General features: G+C 37.3%; 1 protein-coding gene across 6 annotated transcripts in view; it reads left to right on the top strand.

Moving 5' to 3' along the window:
- Nucleotides 1-17,445, top strand: part of ACTN1 (actinin alpha 1) — a 120,635-nt gene that overhangs the window by 60,673 nt on the left and 42,517 nt on the right. For all 6 annotated transcript variants that reach the window (XM_026708727.2, XM_026708749.2, XM_087921699.1 and 3 more), the window contains exons 2-4: nucleotides 5,522-5,636; nucleotides 9,535-9,654; nucleotides 15,984-16,070. In XM_026708727.2, the coding sequence (XP_026564512.1) occupies nucleotides 5,522-5,636; nucleotides 9,535-9,654; nucleotides 15,984-16,070 (322 nt within the window). The remainder of the gene's footprint in view (nucleotides 1-5,521; nucleotides 5,637-9,534; nucleotides 9,655-15,983; nucleotides 16,071-17,445) is intronic.

Below are 17,445 nucleotides of genomic sequence, written 5' to 3'. Positions count from 1 at the left end.
GTTGAGCATCAAAAGCAGGATATAAAGGTCAGTATGGAGCCAGGGCAAATGCATGGACCCAGCAGCTGATCGTCGGAGCTACCCGTGATCTTCAGAGCTACCAGTTTGGCTGAACCAGTAGAATCCCATCCCTGCTGCTGACACATTGGTCTATGACTGTATGGGTATTGCTAGCTCCCATGGCTTCCACACAATGTTAAGTGGATATATGAATGTCTGAAATGGTTTGTTTGGTCATTAAGGAAATGAATGGGAAGATTATGCAGAAACATGTGAACTATTCTGTATCTGATTCTATCACCCTAATGGGCTTTTCACACCTCCTTAAATCTGTTGATTGGTTTGATAGCCTTAGCAATAGCACTTAGGCTTATATACTGCTTCATAGTGCTTTATAAACTGTTTACAGAGTCAGCATATTGCCCCCAACAACAGTCTGAGTCCTTATTTTACTGACCTCGGAAGGATAGAAGGCTGAGTCAACCTTGAGCTAGTCAGGATTAAATTCCTTGCAGTGGGCAGAGTTAGCCTGCAATACAGTATTCCAGTGACTGCACTATCATGGCTAAATAAACCTGCCTTTTGAACTCCGTTGCCTGGAAGCCTAATATACTGACACCTTTTTCTGCAAAGGTGCAGAGACAGGTTTATTTAGACATTTTAAAAATTGAGCCACAGATGGCTGTTCAATAAAAGAAATGCATATGATTCAAAATAAAAATTGTGAATCAGGAAAACTGAATAAGCATTCTGGATATTATTGGATGTTGGGTTAAATTTTAGCTTAGTCAGGGAGTAATGAATGATGAGCGCAAGGAAAACAATCTGTTTTTTCTGTGTTCTCAAGTGTTGAAATTCATCAGTGTGAAAAACAGGAAAAACAATGCTCCTGTTGCCTTAAGTTACTATTGGATGGGTTAGATTGGAAGGCAATGTCTATTCTAAAGTTACTCTGTTTCATGTCTCAGTCTGAATTGTTATTTTTCCTGGAAAACTCCTCAGAGTTTCCAAGAACCCCAGGAAACACAGGTGATTATATATGCCTTATCAACTTTATTTGTTCATAATGGTGTTTTTAAAGGATGTCAGTTTGGCATCTTTCAGCAGGCTTGCCTGATTTACACATACACAGATAACCTCGCTTCCATAGTAACATGGCAACACTTATTGATTTCCTACTCTTCCTAGTTCAACTAGTTAGGAATTACAGCTGTTGAAACAAAAATGCTATTGACAGCTTGTTGTTTAAAACCAGATTAAAATTGGATTCAGCCAGGCAGAATTTCTTACCTGTTAATAAAATTTCAGTTTCTGTTTTGATATGCATGTAATGTGTGTTTGCAGAAGATTATTTAAATTTATATGGCAGCCTAGACTAGCTCAGTCATCCTCTAGATATGTGGATTTCCAGAATGTCTTTGCTAGTGATTAATTCTGGATGCTGAAATCTTCCGATGTGGAGACAGTGGCCAGGTTGTGAAATGCTTCTCTATGGCATTATTATTCGAAAAGAAGAGGGTGTGAATGAAATTTAGTAACTTCAGCAGTTAACTCCTTTGAAAGTGATAGCTTTTCCATTTCTTCATATAACCCACAAGGGGTTTAAAAAGAAACATAAGGAATGCTAGCTAGTAATGAATAGAAAACAGTATCTTGCTCTTTAGATGCTATTTATTGTGGCTTTTGTCAAGCAATCCCTCTGCCTCATTTTCAACATTTTATGGTGGTTCGGGGATTGTTGTCTTCAGTTTGTAATCATCCTGTGTTTTCCCATCAGTTCTGGATGACAAGATAAAATTGTTGCTTACAGTTTATGAATTGGTAGCCTAGGAACTATCATTCTAGAAGTACATTGAACATAGATGGACTGCTGATTGACTCCACAGATAGGGAAAAAAAACTTTCTAGTGGGATTAAATTGGCAGAGACATGACTGTCTGGCTGATGACAACGTGTTATAAATGAGATGTTAAACTTAATGTATTGGCTTGCTGCAATAAATTTTATAATATTGCCTGTAGCCCAATTGAATGGTCATATAATGGCAATTCTCCATTTCATTTTAGAAAACTGTTGAGTGTTTTATTGAGTTGGGCATGCATCATTTGGCTGATTCAAGAAGCTTTTACAACTGGCATGATTCTTGTATTTGGAGCAAGAATCGTTTTGTCTGTGCATAGAACAGTTTATATGTGTGTGAGAGAGGAGAGAGAATACACTTTTGTTATAGTTTTATGTGATAAAGGTTAGCATCTGCCAGCCTACACAAATATAAACCTGGAAGCAAGACAAGACTACCAATGATTTTGCAGGCATGGAATCCTAGGGTGAGATTTGTTTTGGAATCCTTTTATAGTCTTGCTAGGCAGAAGGAGGGAAGGAAAGGGAAGAAGGAAATTGTGGGAATAAGTTGAAGCAGGAATTAATAGTGATAAGTATGTAGTCCATAGCTGAAATTAAACCATAGTTCAGGATGGTCTTTCAATCCACTATGTTCTAAACTGATTGAATGATCAGTAAATATGACATTTATGTATCCTATTTAGTGTGGAATGATTTATACATTGTGATAATCTTAATTTAAATTATGCATTAAAATCTGAAATTAATATAACCTATCAAAAGAAAATATATTTGGAAAACCATTACTAGCCCAATGAAAATGTTCACCCAAATTTCAGTAACCATGAAAACATTATTTTCCATCCTAACAGTTATTACGAGGGAATCCTAAAATAAAATTACCAGTATTGTGATTACAAAATATGTTTTTATAGATAGCAATTTCCATGGGATATACAATTCTACTGGCTGTATTTCAAATATTATAGGGTAAAATATAGTAACTAAAATTGTTGGGGAAAAGGAAAAGAAGCATCTTTGGTTGGTCTGTCTGCCTGCCTGCCTGCCTATCATCACTGGAGATAGGGAATCTATGACTTTCAGATTCTGGGGAACAATTCTGGGAAACCTCTGTGTGTCTCTGTATGTGTGCAAAATTTAGAAACAGCTTATATGTATAGAACTATATAGACTATATATAAAGATTCCCTATAAAGTTTTTTTTCATGGTGCTTGTATTAATTTAATTTGATTTAAATGGAAAAAAAGGTGGTATGGACATAATAATACTAGAGGAATTAGAAGTTATTGCTCCAATATTATGGACTCTGGGCTTATAGTGATTTTTACCTTAGAAGTGGACCTAGCTGAGGCCTTACTTTTATAGATGCAGTTGATCCTCACTATTTATGAATTTTGTATTTTTAAATTTGCTACTGGTATGTGCCAAAATGTATTGGTAACTCCCAAAATCAATGCTTTCCTGGTCATTTGCAGTTTATCAGCTGAGGTTGAACAAGGCAACAGTCTGCCTTTTTTGTTTCAGCTCTCATCCTATAAACGATGAGGTCTGTTTAATGTTATTTTTTCACTTTTGTGCTGAAAAAAATATCAGGACATAATAGCAAACAAACCTATTCAAATTTGCCCCCCTTTCTGCCATCATTAATTCTGACACTGATTTCTTATTTGATGTGATACCACTGCTTCTGTGATTTTGAGTTCAGGATAAAGATCTTGCTTTCTATAGCCAGGTTTTTTTCTTCTTTTGGTCTTCTGAGGAGAAGTCCTAAAATAATCTTGCTCCATATATCTCAATATGCTGTTACAAACACTTAAATTATACTTCTAGTCTGTTCATCCTCCTGCTTGTCAATTGCTGGTTCAATTCAATCTTAATGTTCACTTTCCCTTCATGATGCTTTTTCTTGTTTCAAGCAGACATCTTCATCATCATTAATTCTGACACTGATTTCTTATTTGATGTGATACCACCGCTTCTGTGATTTTGAGTTCAGTATAAAGATCTTGCTTTTTTGAACAAATAATATTTGGAGGTCACTGAGAATGTTAACAGAAATTTCACAAAAAATAGACATATTCTGGAAGTGACACATAAAGCAGTTTTAGACCGGCCTCCAATGCAAACTATAGTGCAGCAACATTTTGCCCAAATTAGCAGTTATAGGAAAACTATAATTGGTTCCCTAAAGCAACGTATACATAAAAAACTCTTTTTTTTTCAATTGTATCTCCTCTTATCAATGCCATAAATCTGTAAACTCAGAGAACAATGATTGAAAACTCAAATAAAAGCATTTGCTAAAGAACATTTTCATGTGGGAGCTAAACAAATTACCTAGTTGCACTCCATATATTATATTTGACAGCCACTAATGAAGGATTTAGTTGATAACGTGCAAAGATTGGACTGGAGACATGACAGCTTTATGGTGTTGCTTTTTAAATGGCAAAGTTGCAAACAGCAGATTGGTTTTTTTTGAGGTCAGTCATTAAGAAAGTTGCGGGGTGGGGTGGGGAAACTACCTGCTGGACTAACTTTTTTTATTCAACAGTTGATAGAAATTTGAGTTTAATCTACTGACAGCCCTTTAGGGATTTACAATGATTAGCAAAGGTTTTTGACTCCTACTTGTGAACAGCAGCAACAGTAACACAATTCTCCTTGTCTGCCTCCCCACATTATGCTGTTGAGATGAAAAATGTTTGGAGGATAGCCAAGGGTTCATTTTAACCTGAAAGTGTACTAAAGTCTACTCAGTTTGTATATTTATAAAGAATAGCAATCAATATCTGGTTTTAGACTTATTCAGCACTGCCAGCCTACTTTAGCATCTGGCTTTGGCTGGGGAAACTTTGTATTCTAAATAAAAAAGAAATCGTTCCTGCAAAACTGAGATTTACTCATTTTTGGCATTGGAGGCTTTGTTGGATTTGGCAACCCCGGCTTAAAATAACCCTGGTGTAATACTGGGGGAATGAGTGGATTCTGTGATTGAGGTGGAAACTGTAAAGGCAGGAATCCTTATGCAAGAATACAGCTTGTTCCAACAACTGGGGGCCCATTCAGAGAAAATGGCAAATGAACTCTAGAGTCATTCTTTGCAAAAGCTTACACTCTCCCAGACATGCAAAATTACCGTATTGTTCGCACTATAAGACGCACCTGACCATAAGGAGGAAAACAAGAAAGAAAAAATCAGGCAGAGCCTGAGTGGATCACAAATAGGTGTCCTCTCATGTGCCAGCTCTGCCTATTGACTCCTGCACTGTGGGAAAGAGACAGAAGAGGCGGGCAGTGACAAAGACAGAAGAGGCAGGGTTCAGCACTGTAAATGGACCCTGCTGCCGCGGCCTGGCTGCTATTCACCAAAGGACTGGCACGGACGCACAGACATTTCCACCCACTTTTTGTTGGGGGGGGGGATGTGTCTTATGGAGCAAAAAAATACCCCTCCCCCCAAGTTTGCGCTATTATTTCCTGGGCGCTAAGGAAGTAGAACATGAAGAACTAATGCATCTAATTAAACTCTGACATTAATTCAGTAAATCACACAGCAGCAGTGTTTTTGCAATACTCTGGATATTTTTCAGCAGCTTTTCAGTTTCTCTTAGGGGAAGAATTAATCCCTTTTCTTCTCATTTTATCTCTTTCCAGACTTTTACAGCATGGTGTAACTCTCACCTCCGCAAGGCTGGCACCCAGATTGAGAACATAGAAGAAGATTTCAGAGATGGCCTGAAGCTCATGCTACTCCTGGAAGTTATATCCGGTGAGACCATTGTTGTGCAGTAGTTAATGGGCTGGAGTGGAGAAACATCAAGGTTTCCCTGTGATGAAAAACAAAAGAGCCAAGATGGCCGTTGTTTGAATCAGTATCCCATGTGCTCAAAGTTCATGTTGGGAAATTTATGGAGAGAAAGAACTTCATAGAGACAAATCATGGGAACCAATTCATATCCCATATTCATTACCACATGGTGCAGAGCACTTGTTTCATCAGCATCTTTTTATTGTCAGGACATGAAGCATCCAAATAAAACCTGGTGCTTTCTAGACTGGTCATGCCAGTCATGAGAGCCATAATTCAGGATATCTGAACAGTGTCAACTGGGGAAGGTCGTTTCAGCATTGCTTATCCAGTCACAATGTACTTTCTTAGGGTTGGAAACCAAGTCAGCCAAAGCAATAGTATCACTTCCATATGTTTTTGTTGGGTCACCTTTCCCAGTTAAGTTTCACTGTGCTGTCCTCCGTAGCTTCCTGTATAGATAGCCCTCGATTTACAACCACAATTGAGCCCAAAATTTATGTTGCTAAGCGAGATAGTTGTTAAGTGATTTTTGTCCCATTTTTATGATCTTTCTTGCCAAAGTTGTTAAGAGAGTCACTGCAGTTGTTAAATTAGTAATATGGTTGTTAAATGAATCTGGCTTCCCCAATGACTTTGCTTGTCAGAAGGTCGCAAAAGGGGATCCACATGACCCCGGGACACCGTCATAAATAAGAATCAATTGCCAAGCATCCAAATTTTGATCACATGACCATGGGGAGGCTGCAACGGTTGTAAAAGTGTTCATAAGTTATTTTTTTCTGTGCCGTTGTAACTTTGAGTGGTAACTAAATGAAAGATGGTAAGTCAAGGATTACTTGTATAGAATTGGGATTGCTCTTCAACAACCAAAGGGCTAGGAGAGAGCTACAAGTGGCCCTCCTTCCTCTGCAGAATTGAAAAGCAAAACGTTGATTGCTCCATGTCATGTGGCTTTCTTTGAAGTCTTCCAGAACCAGCTGGATTTGTCTCTTGTGTTATTTATTCCTGGCTTGTTTATCTTGCTAGTGAAGTGTTCACTCATGCATGGGGAAGAAGAGGAAAGCCAAGAGGAAGCAGCTTATAGGCAGAGGGAAAATAGCCCTCTGGTGTTTTTATTTACAGAATTCTATCATGGACTTATATTTCCCTAATGTTGCATTCTCCTCTCTGTCTTTATCTCTTTGCCCTTATTGCCTTTTGTTTTGAATGCTCCCTTTCTCTGCACTGCTTTCCAGGTTTTGTTTAGGACTTTGGCATGAACAATTCTTAGCCTTTGGCTATCCAGGAATTCTGGCAACTATAGTACCAACAAATTTAGGTGGTCACCGATCATGGGAAAGCCAAAATGCTTTAAAATATTTTTTGCTGCAATTTAACATGGTAGTTTGCCACATTATATGTAAGCAGATTCCATGGCCTCTTAAAATCTCAATGGTTCCCGTTTTCTCTGGTAGAAGCCCTTTTCCTGTCTGGTAAACATGTACAGTTGGCATGTGTCACTGATCTCTTGAAAGTATAGGACAAACCCTTGCTTTGTTGTGGCATCGTCTGGTAAAGATTACTGTGACTGCCAAAGGAGAGTCAGTTCCTTTTTGTCAGAAGGAAAGGCTCCTGCCTCTTTGAACTTCAGGTTCAGTTGCTTTTGGCAGCAGTTCAAAGTAAACATAGTTATAATGGCTGGACATGCTGCATTTTTTTTTTAAAAAAGGACACATAACTGAAGAAAACCAAGGGATTGTAGACTGAATCCTTTGCAAGGAAGGAGATCCCACTTATCTCCCTTCAACTTTATTATTTTTTTACTATAAGGTTTGTTGCTGCTGCTGTGTATAAATAACCTTTTGACATAAGAGAGTCTTTGGGGGTATGTTAAAGTAGAATATTGGAAATATATACATACAAATAATTATAAATATGCCCCCAAAAGGGAAAGAATGGTTTGATTCAAGCCCATCCGATTCTAGAGGTTCTGTTTCAGATAAAGGATGTTTATTCCTTTTTTTTTTGCCTGCCACCAGGCTTAAAATCTCATGTTTGAAAAGTTTTTGCCCACTTCACACATAATTCATTGATATGATCTCTCTGTGATTATGGTGCAGATATATAAACTTGCAGAGGTAACCCTAACTCATTGGGAGGGGAGTGGGGGGGAAATGTTACAGTACAAGTGAGCTGCAATAAGCAGAGCAATCAGTTGGTATGTGGCAGGCCAAAAAAAAGAATCCTTTTGATGGGCGAAAAGAAACTAGAAGCCTCATAAGCCGTGATTTAGTAGAACAAAACAACGTTTTAGTTATTCTGGATTTCACATTACAAAAAAACCCAGAGGAGTGACTAGGACAAGGCTGGTACATGTTGCCTTACCCTCCTCTATGGCTCCCAGTGCAGCATATCCCACCAGCCTGTCCACCCCTCTTATTTTCCAGAGCCCACCCCTTCCTCATCTCTGCACTGCCACCCCTGATGTTGTTCCCTGGGCCAGCCTGTCCCCAGATCTTCTTCCTATGTTTTTCTTTGCTGCCTCTCCTTCACCATCAGTGTCCTTGGCTTTTCCTCTGCTCCCGCTGCCTCTAATATCAAGCCATTTGTGTCTGGATGAAAACAACTTCATTTTGTTCTCTGCATGGGCCAAAACTCCCGAAGCATGTATGTTTCCATTCAGGCATAGACCACCCATAGTCAGCTGTTCCCTGCACCAAGCATTTTGCACATCTTTAGAAAAAAAGAATCCCAATGAAAACTGCCATGACAACTTAGTTCTGCTTTTATTTACTTCTGTATACACTTCCAATTGCCCACTGTGAAGTTAATTGAGCACATTTGTTTAGGCACTTCATTCTGTCTAGGCGAGGCCCTTGGAAAAAGTATAAGTATATCACTGTATGTGATATTTTACAGGGGGAGGGAAGCATAGTTGTTTTGAGGACATATGTATTGATATACATGTTAAAGGAAATCATGAGGTCAGTCCTTCTGAAACAATACCACTTTGGAATTAGAGGCAGTTGCATACTTAAAGTGTTCCTCCTTTTATTTTATTTTATTTTTTCTAATTTTTTTCATTACATAGTTATAAAGCTTACACAATACATTATATTGCTACAGCATTGACTATAACTATATCAATTAATACAATGTTGAGTAAACATTACCACTATAATATTTAGATAACTTAAACCATTGAGGATTCAACACAAGAAAAAAAAATATCAATTTTAATTATGATTTAAAATGTGAATAAGCATAAAACTATTTGGATTTTTTCATCCAGAATTGAATACAACATTAAAAAACACTGCAGGTTGTATCAGAGTATTTGATGTACAATAAAGGTTTCGATTTAAAATTGATCACTTTCTATTAAGATCTCCACTGTTGGAAAAGAGAAAATAAACAAAGCAAATTTGAAGACAATTTAATTTCATTCCTGCTTGTGACCCTGACATGATTACTTTAGCGTTAATGTTGATCAAAGTACTGCTTAGTATGCGTACAACTTGTCACTTGTGGGAAGTAGTCAAATACATGATTCTTCTACATCAGGGGTGTCAAACTCGCGTTGTCATGGGGTTATCAAGTGACATATCATGACTTTTCCCCCTTTGCTAAACTGGGTGTGGGCATTTCTAGCATGTGATGCATCCAGCCCATGGGCTGTGAGTTTGACAGCCCTTCCCTACATTATTAAGTGGTATGATCAGGTATTTACAAAATTACAACTTGTAAACAAATCCCAATGCGCCAGTTGTGGTTTTACAGCAAAAGAGAAGCAACTGTTTTCTTTGTGTGGTATAGAAATTCTTGGTAGAGGGGAATTTTTTAAAAAAATCACATCTTTTTTTCTCAACCTGGCTAGGTGAACGTTTGGCTAAGCCAGAAAGAGGCAAAATGCGAGTGCACAAAATCTCAAATGTGAACAAAGCTCTGGATTTTATTGCTAGCAAAGGAGTCAAGTTGGTCTCCATTGGAGCGGAAGGTAAGCAGCATTTCCTTCAAGCAGGAACTGGACGGTAGCAATAATGAACCTGCTTTTATTTGATACACATTTAATATTAGATGCATTGCTAAAAAATAATGTATTTCATAAATGTGGACTTCACGTTTAAAGACCAACCAACTATAGAATCTTAGAATAGCTGGAAGCAGTTTTTGGCTTCTATCCCTCCTTTCATTCATTTGTTACATTCATTTGTGTCATACCTAGTCACCAAGAACCAGGTGTATAGACACATGCTAACTGTGTTCCTTCTAAAGGATTATTATCCTGTCTCGTTATCTTTGATTTGGGGGAAGAAGAGAAAAGAAAGAATCCGATGTCTTCGTTCATCTTAGAAAAAAAAAATTGCTCATGGATTCACTTATCCAAGAACATGATGAACCAAATTGTCTTCTTAAACATCACAAACTTTTCCCCAAAATACTTGAGTGAAACAGTGTTATGGATGATTACAACTTGATATATCTGAGTAAGGGGAAGGGAAGAAGCAGTCTCTGAAAATGCCCAATGTGCTATAGGCATAGACAGCATTTCAAAAATAAAGAAGATGTATTTATTTATTCACATTATCTAGCTGCCCAACTCAACCAAGTGAATCTATTTAGTTTGTGTTGTCTGTTATTCTTTAAATTCAGCATAAGATATAACAAGAACATAGATATAATTAGGTCATCATGTTTCATTATTATATCAAACCTATATAATATAACAAAATGTATGTGTAAAAATAGAACTAATCCACAACTGCTTCCATTAATGTAAGAATAATTATGAACATACTGTATATGATTCTTGCTGTACCTAATGCATGTGTTTTGTTTTGTATTATGGGTTTTTAATTGTAATGTATTGGATTGACTGATAGCATGCTATATGGTGACTGAATTGTGAAAAGGATTATGAACTTTTTCAAACACAGCGTTTTGAAAGACCCAGATCACTGTTTTAAAGATTGTCATTATGATAGTAACAAAATAAAAGTCAATGAAGCAGGTTGAATGTTGTTAACATGTCTCAGGCAGAATAAATCATATCAAAAGAGTCCTGATATCACTAGACCACAAGCAGCATAATTTATCAAAAGAGCCCTGATATCACTAGACCAAAAGTGATATCATCACTAATCACTTTTTAATTATTATCTTGGGTCCAAAATATCCAAGGAACTATATCAGAAATTTGGAAAAAGAAGAGAAAACACCGGAATTCTATATTAATACTTGAATTGGCAATGCCAACATTCCTTAATGTGGTGCAAAAAGGAAACTGTAAGAAAGAGACACTGACATTTGGAACAATTTTTAAAAGTGAAATCCTAAATAGTGAAACTATTGTTTTTATTGGCTAAATTAAAGCCACCTTATATGGCTTAAAGTACTGCTCACATTCTACAAATTCTGCAGGTTCAAGAAAACATTTCCCTTGGGTTGCTTATACTGCTGCATGCCCCCTCACACTTAGTAGTGGATTTTTTAAAATCCAAAGTAAATTCTCATCAATAGCACAAAAGCAGTCCACATTTTGTGGTAAAATGAACTGCAACATGGAGTGTAAACATATTTTTATTCTCTTGATGCATTTCCACCATATTTCTTATTTGCATATGAAATAACTTCATGAATCCTCTTTGAAATCCTGATGCAAAAAAAATCCTGTGATCCTCCTATGTAAAACAAGAAGATAATGGAACATTAGAGTTAGAATACTATGACAGGGTTATACATTTCCGTGCATTTGGGAGTCCTTTTGAAGAACCCGGTTTTATTATGAATATTCAAAGGTTATTTTCCTTTTGAAAGAACTGAGCACCAAAGAGATGGAAATTGTATCTTTATTTGTATATTCTGTTCACAAAGACTTATTGTAGTAAAATCAATTATATGGAAATATACTCACTAAAGCAGAGCACTTGGTTTCCTCTTTCCAGCTGTTCCAGTTCTTCAAACAGCAGTCTGTATCTTTTCACAGACTGAATGTAGATCTAGCTGAACATTTTTCTTTGTTGACTGTGCTGTGAACAGCACTCTGAGGTCGTGAAAAAAGGATAGTGACAACTGTTCTAGATTTCACACCTGAGATATTTCTGCTTGACTTTTTAAGTATCCCTTGTTATAAGTTTTCACAATTACTTCTTGGAGGATTCAGATCATCATCCTTAGTCTTCAGCCCATATTTCATATTTCTGTCAACTCCTTTTTCTTTTAATGGAGATGCTTCATAAAGTGTGAAAGATGCAAACAGAATCTCAATTCTCCATTGGTACGAATGTCCCAAATGGGCCCCATTGATTTTTGAGGAAAGGGGTGAGTCCACCAGCTGTACTAAAGATTGTTGACAACCCACATCTCTCCTATTCCCTACCCCGAACCCCTTTAAGAACAGTTAGCCTTTTCTTTGTTATATCAGAATTCTGGAATTTCACGAAAAAAACAGATTTGCTCTATGCTTAACCCCTGCAACAGAATGAGTGTTTTGCATATGAACATATCTTCACATTTGATATAAAGATATATTCCTGACATCAGGGTAACAACATTGGTTTTGAGGTGGAGAACAAGACATACAAGATAGTTACCAACTTTAGCAAATAAAATCCAAACTTTTGCCCTGTATTCATGAATCTGTCTTAAAGATTTCTTTATGACTTACCACATTTTTATTGTTGCAAAATAGTCAGATATTGGAATGAGGTGATAGAAACTGGCAGGAACACATTTTGGACGCAAATTGTTACCCCTGACTGTTTCTTTCAGAATTTGTTTTTAATTATTTCCATTGCTGCTGCTGTTCCTGCTGCCCAGTCATAGATAATATAAAGAACTCAACTGGAAGAGCTAACATTTGAATGAAGACTTCTCCTGTTGGCATAATTGTTAAGCAGTCCAGCTGTCCATCATAAATTTGCTGTCTTACTTCTCTTGAAATGCTTTTAGACTGTTGGTTGACTTTATTGCTTGTCACACACTTAGCCAAATGTTTAGATTGGCTTTGGCATTTTTATCTACTTATTGAGTCCTGGGACAGACAGATGTTGATGTTTGATAGTACTAAATGTTAAAACAAAGTATCGTTGCAGGATGTAAGCTGTTCCAAGTAAAGCTGCCTTTTGCAATTGACTGATGGTGAATTTGTCAATGCCAATGGTGTTCAAATGGTGCTGTAGTTGTTTTGGAATTACACCCAAGGCGCCAATATTATTGATACTACCTTTATTTTCCTTTGTTGTTGTTATAGTTTGGCACATAGTCAGACTGGATTTGGCATTTTTGTCTATCTATCAAGTCTTTTCCAATGACCTGGGATAGGCAGATATGGATATTTGATGGTATTGTTATGATTTATCACACAGCCAGATGTTCAGGCTGACTTTCTGAAATTTACATCTGACCATATTTTTTATGGGAGACACACTCTTTGTCTGACTCCTGATGAGATCTGTATGTTTGAGCATAGCTCTCATCTACCTCAGGGTATTCAAGGCCCACAACCACATCAAGGTAATGCCTCACTGGGGGCATTGTTATTAGTATTGTTGCTATTATTATTATTATTATTATTATTATTATTATTATTATTATTATTATTATTATTATTATTATTATTTTCCTGAATTAAGAGCTTTATATATGACCTGCTGTTAACACTGATGTGATTTATTGGAGTGAATCCTTCAGCTGATCTAGACCACCAAACTCATAATTTTAAATCCCACGGACCACTAACTGGTTCTGTGGGCATGGCCTAATTTGTGGGTTGGCTTGATAGTCATGTGACTGGCTGGGCGTGGCTTGTATGTAAATATTATATTTATATAAATATTGAATTTTTTATAAAAAAGAGCAACTTTTACCCAAAATCAGGCAAAGCAGGCAGGCAGATTGAGTTGCTCACAGAATTATTCAGTGATCTATCTATCTGCCATCGGCTAACTCAGTCTGTCACATAAAATTTGCTTGCAAGCAAACTGATAAAGTTAACTCACAACACACCATGTATGTAAATATTGAATTTTTTTTTTTAAAAAAGAGCAACTTTTACCCAAAATTAGGTAAAGCAGGCAGGCAGATTAAGTTGCTGACAGAATCATTCAGTGATCTATCTGCCATCGGCTGAGTCTGTCACATAAAATTTGCTTGCCGTGAGTCTGCACTGAATAATAGAACCTTCAGTCCTAAGGGAGGTTCCGCTGTGCTTAAAAGCAGAGCTGAAGATCTAACAACTAGCTAGAAAGCAAGAAATCCAACCATTTCCTGCTTCCTAGCTAATCTAAATCTCCTGGCACAGCAGAACAGCTGATGGTCAGAAAAAGGAAAAATAGCCCACCAAGATTTTCTTGTGGCCAGCCAGTTGGCGACCACTAATCTAGGCAATTCTTTTGAACTGCTGAACATTCCAAAACAATAGTGTCTGCTAGACAGGTAGATATAAACACCTTAACACTCGTTAATATAGCTTAAGGTAGTGTTATTTGCATTGGGTGGGCACGATAGACCTTTTTTCGTGTAATAGGGTAATCAAGCTTGAATTAAGTAAAAGAATTAACACCTTTCTGGATTAAACAAAACAGGTTTTTTTTCTTATCACATAACACTGTAAGTTCGAAGCAAAAATACCTGTTATATCCCAAACTGTGTAATGAACAGCCATATAAATAAATCCAGTGGCTCTACTACCCACATTTCATTTCTTTGCTCTTACTGTCTCTGTTCCTACCATCCATAGCAATAGTGGGTTTCTATATATTCCTTTCTCAGGGCAATACTCCATGAATCTCATTAGTGAGCCAGGAAATCTTATCCAACAGACGAATCTTTAAGAGATCACAAGATTCTGTTGTTTTGCTGTAAAGGAGGATATAACTGCTTCTCTATGGAGCTCTAAGTGGAGCAGAAATGTTTATGTGCCAGCACTTTATTGTTAATTTTCAGCTGCAGGTTCACAGCTATTAGAGGAGCTAATTAGTTGATATCTTGGGGGGAAACAAGATCTGATGGGAATCTCTGAGCTTCATATTGACCAGAAAGACAAACGGGTTTCTTTCTTTTGACTACCTTCAAGATTCTTCTACCAGTTGATAGGAACTGAACTTCCTTTTGTGTGCTGATGTGGACACAGGCATTGGGTAACACCAATAAACAACCAGCCTATTTCTAAATATTACAAATTGTGAAAGGAGGCTAATTCAGCCAACCAGATCATATTTTTTAAACATTGACTGAGCCCAGCTGTTGTTTCTGATTTTTAAAAACAGATTCTCAAGCTAACCCTCTGAAAAGCAGGATATGCTAAAACTTAAACTGTAAATTGTCTTGAGCAGTCAGACAGGAAGGCATCATATACATCGGTCAAATAACAGGAACAGATCAGACATCCAGCCCTTGCTTATCAATGGAGACGGAGTGGAGCAAGTGGCCAGTTTTAAGTTTCTGGGTGTTACCCTAAAAGAGGACCTGACCTGGGGTGCTCACATTGCAGCCCTGGTCAAAAGGGCCCAGCAGAGATTATACTACCTGAGACTTCTCAGAAAACAACGACTGAATAAAAAACTGCTGGTGACCTTCTACCGCTGCACCATAGAGAGTATCTTAACTTACTGCACTTGTGTATGGTTTGCCAATTGCACAGTGACAGATAGGAAAGCACTCCCGATGGTTAACGTCATTGCCCAGAGGATCATTGGTTGCCCTCTCCCCTCTTTGGAAGAGTTTTATAGCTCCCGCTGCCTTAAGAAAGTTCAAAACATTCTCAAAGATCCATCTCATCCCGGGAACCCTTTTTTCGAACTATTATCATCTGGCAGACGGTACAGAATAATAAAAACTAGGACAAATAGGCTGAAAAACAGCTTCTATCCCAGGGCAGTAGCTCTTTTGAATTCTACTGTGTAGTGCAGTGTTGGTGCAGAGTTGCGGGTTTTTGGTTCAATGTGTGGAGTGTGAAGGATGTGTGTTTGTGTTTATTTTCATGGTCATGATGTGCACTGAAGATGGTGTTTGATTTTCTTGTACGAGGTGCAATGACAATAAAGTAAACTAAAACTAAAATAAATAAATGGAACTATATTAAAAAGAAAACCAAACCTTTCAGCCTCAGACTAGAGAAGCAATATGCATTCAGAGAATTTTGATCTTTTTCTCCTTGGTGGATGATTGCTGATCTTCATAAGTCCAGAGAGTTTTTATGTGCCCTCTGCCCCTCTTCCCTTCATAGGTTTCAGGGGGTATCTAGCTCTGCTGTTGAATTAATGGTTCTTTTAAGAACATGCTTATTTATTTTTAGTTGTTCAACTGCTACATTTTTTTTTACAGAGATTGTTGATGGGAATGCAAAAATGACCCTTGGCATGATTTGGACCATCATCCTTCGTTTTGCCATTCAAGATATCTCAGTAGAAGGTAAATCCCAACAGGTTCTCATCTCTTCTGTGGATAGTTATGATGAGGAAAGTGTATATTATGAGCTGCCTCGAGGAAAGAACATGAAACCTATACTCTGAATGAAGGATACTTGCATGTCAGCTGGAAGTTAGTGTCTCTGCTTGATTAATTGCACTGAGGTATCTGAAAGTTGCTGATTCTATTTGCAAAATGCAGAGTTAAGGAATTCGAAGTCTGGATTCTCTCACTTGGCAGAAGAATGATGGACACAGGCTGACAGCTTTCATGACATTGTAGAGCAGGCTTCACTTTATTATTCTGAACCTGCCTAGGCATTAAGGTCTTCAGGGAAGGCAGAGTTCTCTTTCCACGCTCTTTTTGCCTGTCCCCAATCTGGAATAAGCTTCCTCAGGAATCTCGGTTTGTTTAGCTTTCTGAAAGAGCTACAAGAGATGCCTCTTTAGTTTGGCCTTTTTATTCACTTAGTATTATTTTATACTTAGTTCATCTTTGTAATTATTGTGCTACATTAATAGTTGTGAACTGATTTGTTTTATATATGCGGCAGCATGTTGATAGTCCTGAGAAAGAGAAAGGAAGATGTGATTTTATAGCCGGGTCTGCATAGCCCTTGAATGTGTGACCATAAAAATTAGAGGGCTGGGAAGTTGAAAACAGCCCACAGAGGGGAAAAAACCAATAGCAAATTAATTCCATGTTATTGTCAATAAAACTACATGGGCATGTTCACATAATCACTGAGTATTTGCATTTGACAGAAAGCAAATTTGACTATTTCTCTGTATTATTTTACTCAACTAAGTGCTTTTGAAAAGAGTTGAAAGAACAGCATTCTAGATTTATAGCCTAATTTTTTAAAGTTTAAAGAAACCTTAAAGAAAGAGCATTTCAAATGAACACTGTGGTGTGGAAACGCAACATCAGTGGCAGTTTTTCACTTTCAGGTGCCAAGTGCCAAAAGCATCATAAAATCTCAGTGAGGGAAAGGGGCATGGGAAAAATACCAGTGACTGTACTTTACATTTTTAAAATAAGACTGATGTACCTTAAATATTTAATATTGAAGCCTATATTTGATCTAGTCTAATGGTTAAGGCACCCAGCTAGAAACCAGCCTTAAGCATGAAAGCCAGCTGAGTGACTTTGAACCAGTCATTCATTCTCTTCTTGGTTGCTGTGAAAATAAGAATAGGAAGGAGTATTACATAGGTTTGTCACCTTGAGTTGTTTATAAAAATAATGAAGATTGGATGTAAATAACAAAGTAAATGTAAACATTTATTTTTAAATATTAAATGCTGTACTCTCTCAGTCACTAAAATAATGCAATGCATATAATCAAATTGATCATAAGACTTGTCAACCATCACAG

The sequence above is a fragment of the Pseudonaja textilis genome, chromosome 1, assembly GCF_049901715.1.
Source record: "Pseudonaja textilis isolate UNSWEBS1 chromosome 1, rPseTex1.2, whole genome shotgun sequence".
Classification (NCBI taxonomy): domain Eukaryota; kingdom Metazoa; phylum Chordata; class Lepidosauria; order Squamata; family Elapidae; genus Pseudonaja; species Pseudonaja textilis.
The sequence above is the reverse complement of the archived record's forward strand: the minus strand, read 5'-3'. Positions and strand labels throughout refer to the sequence as shown.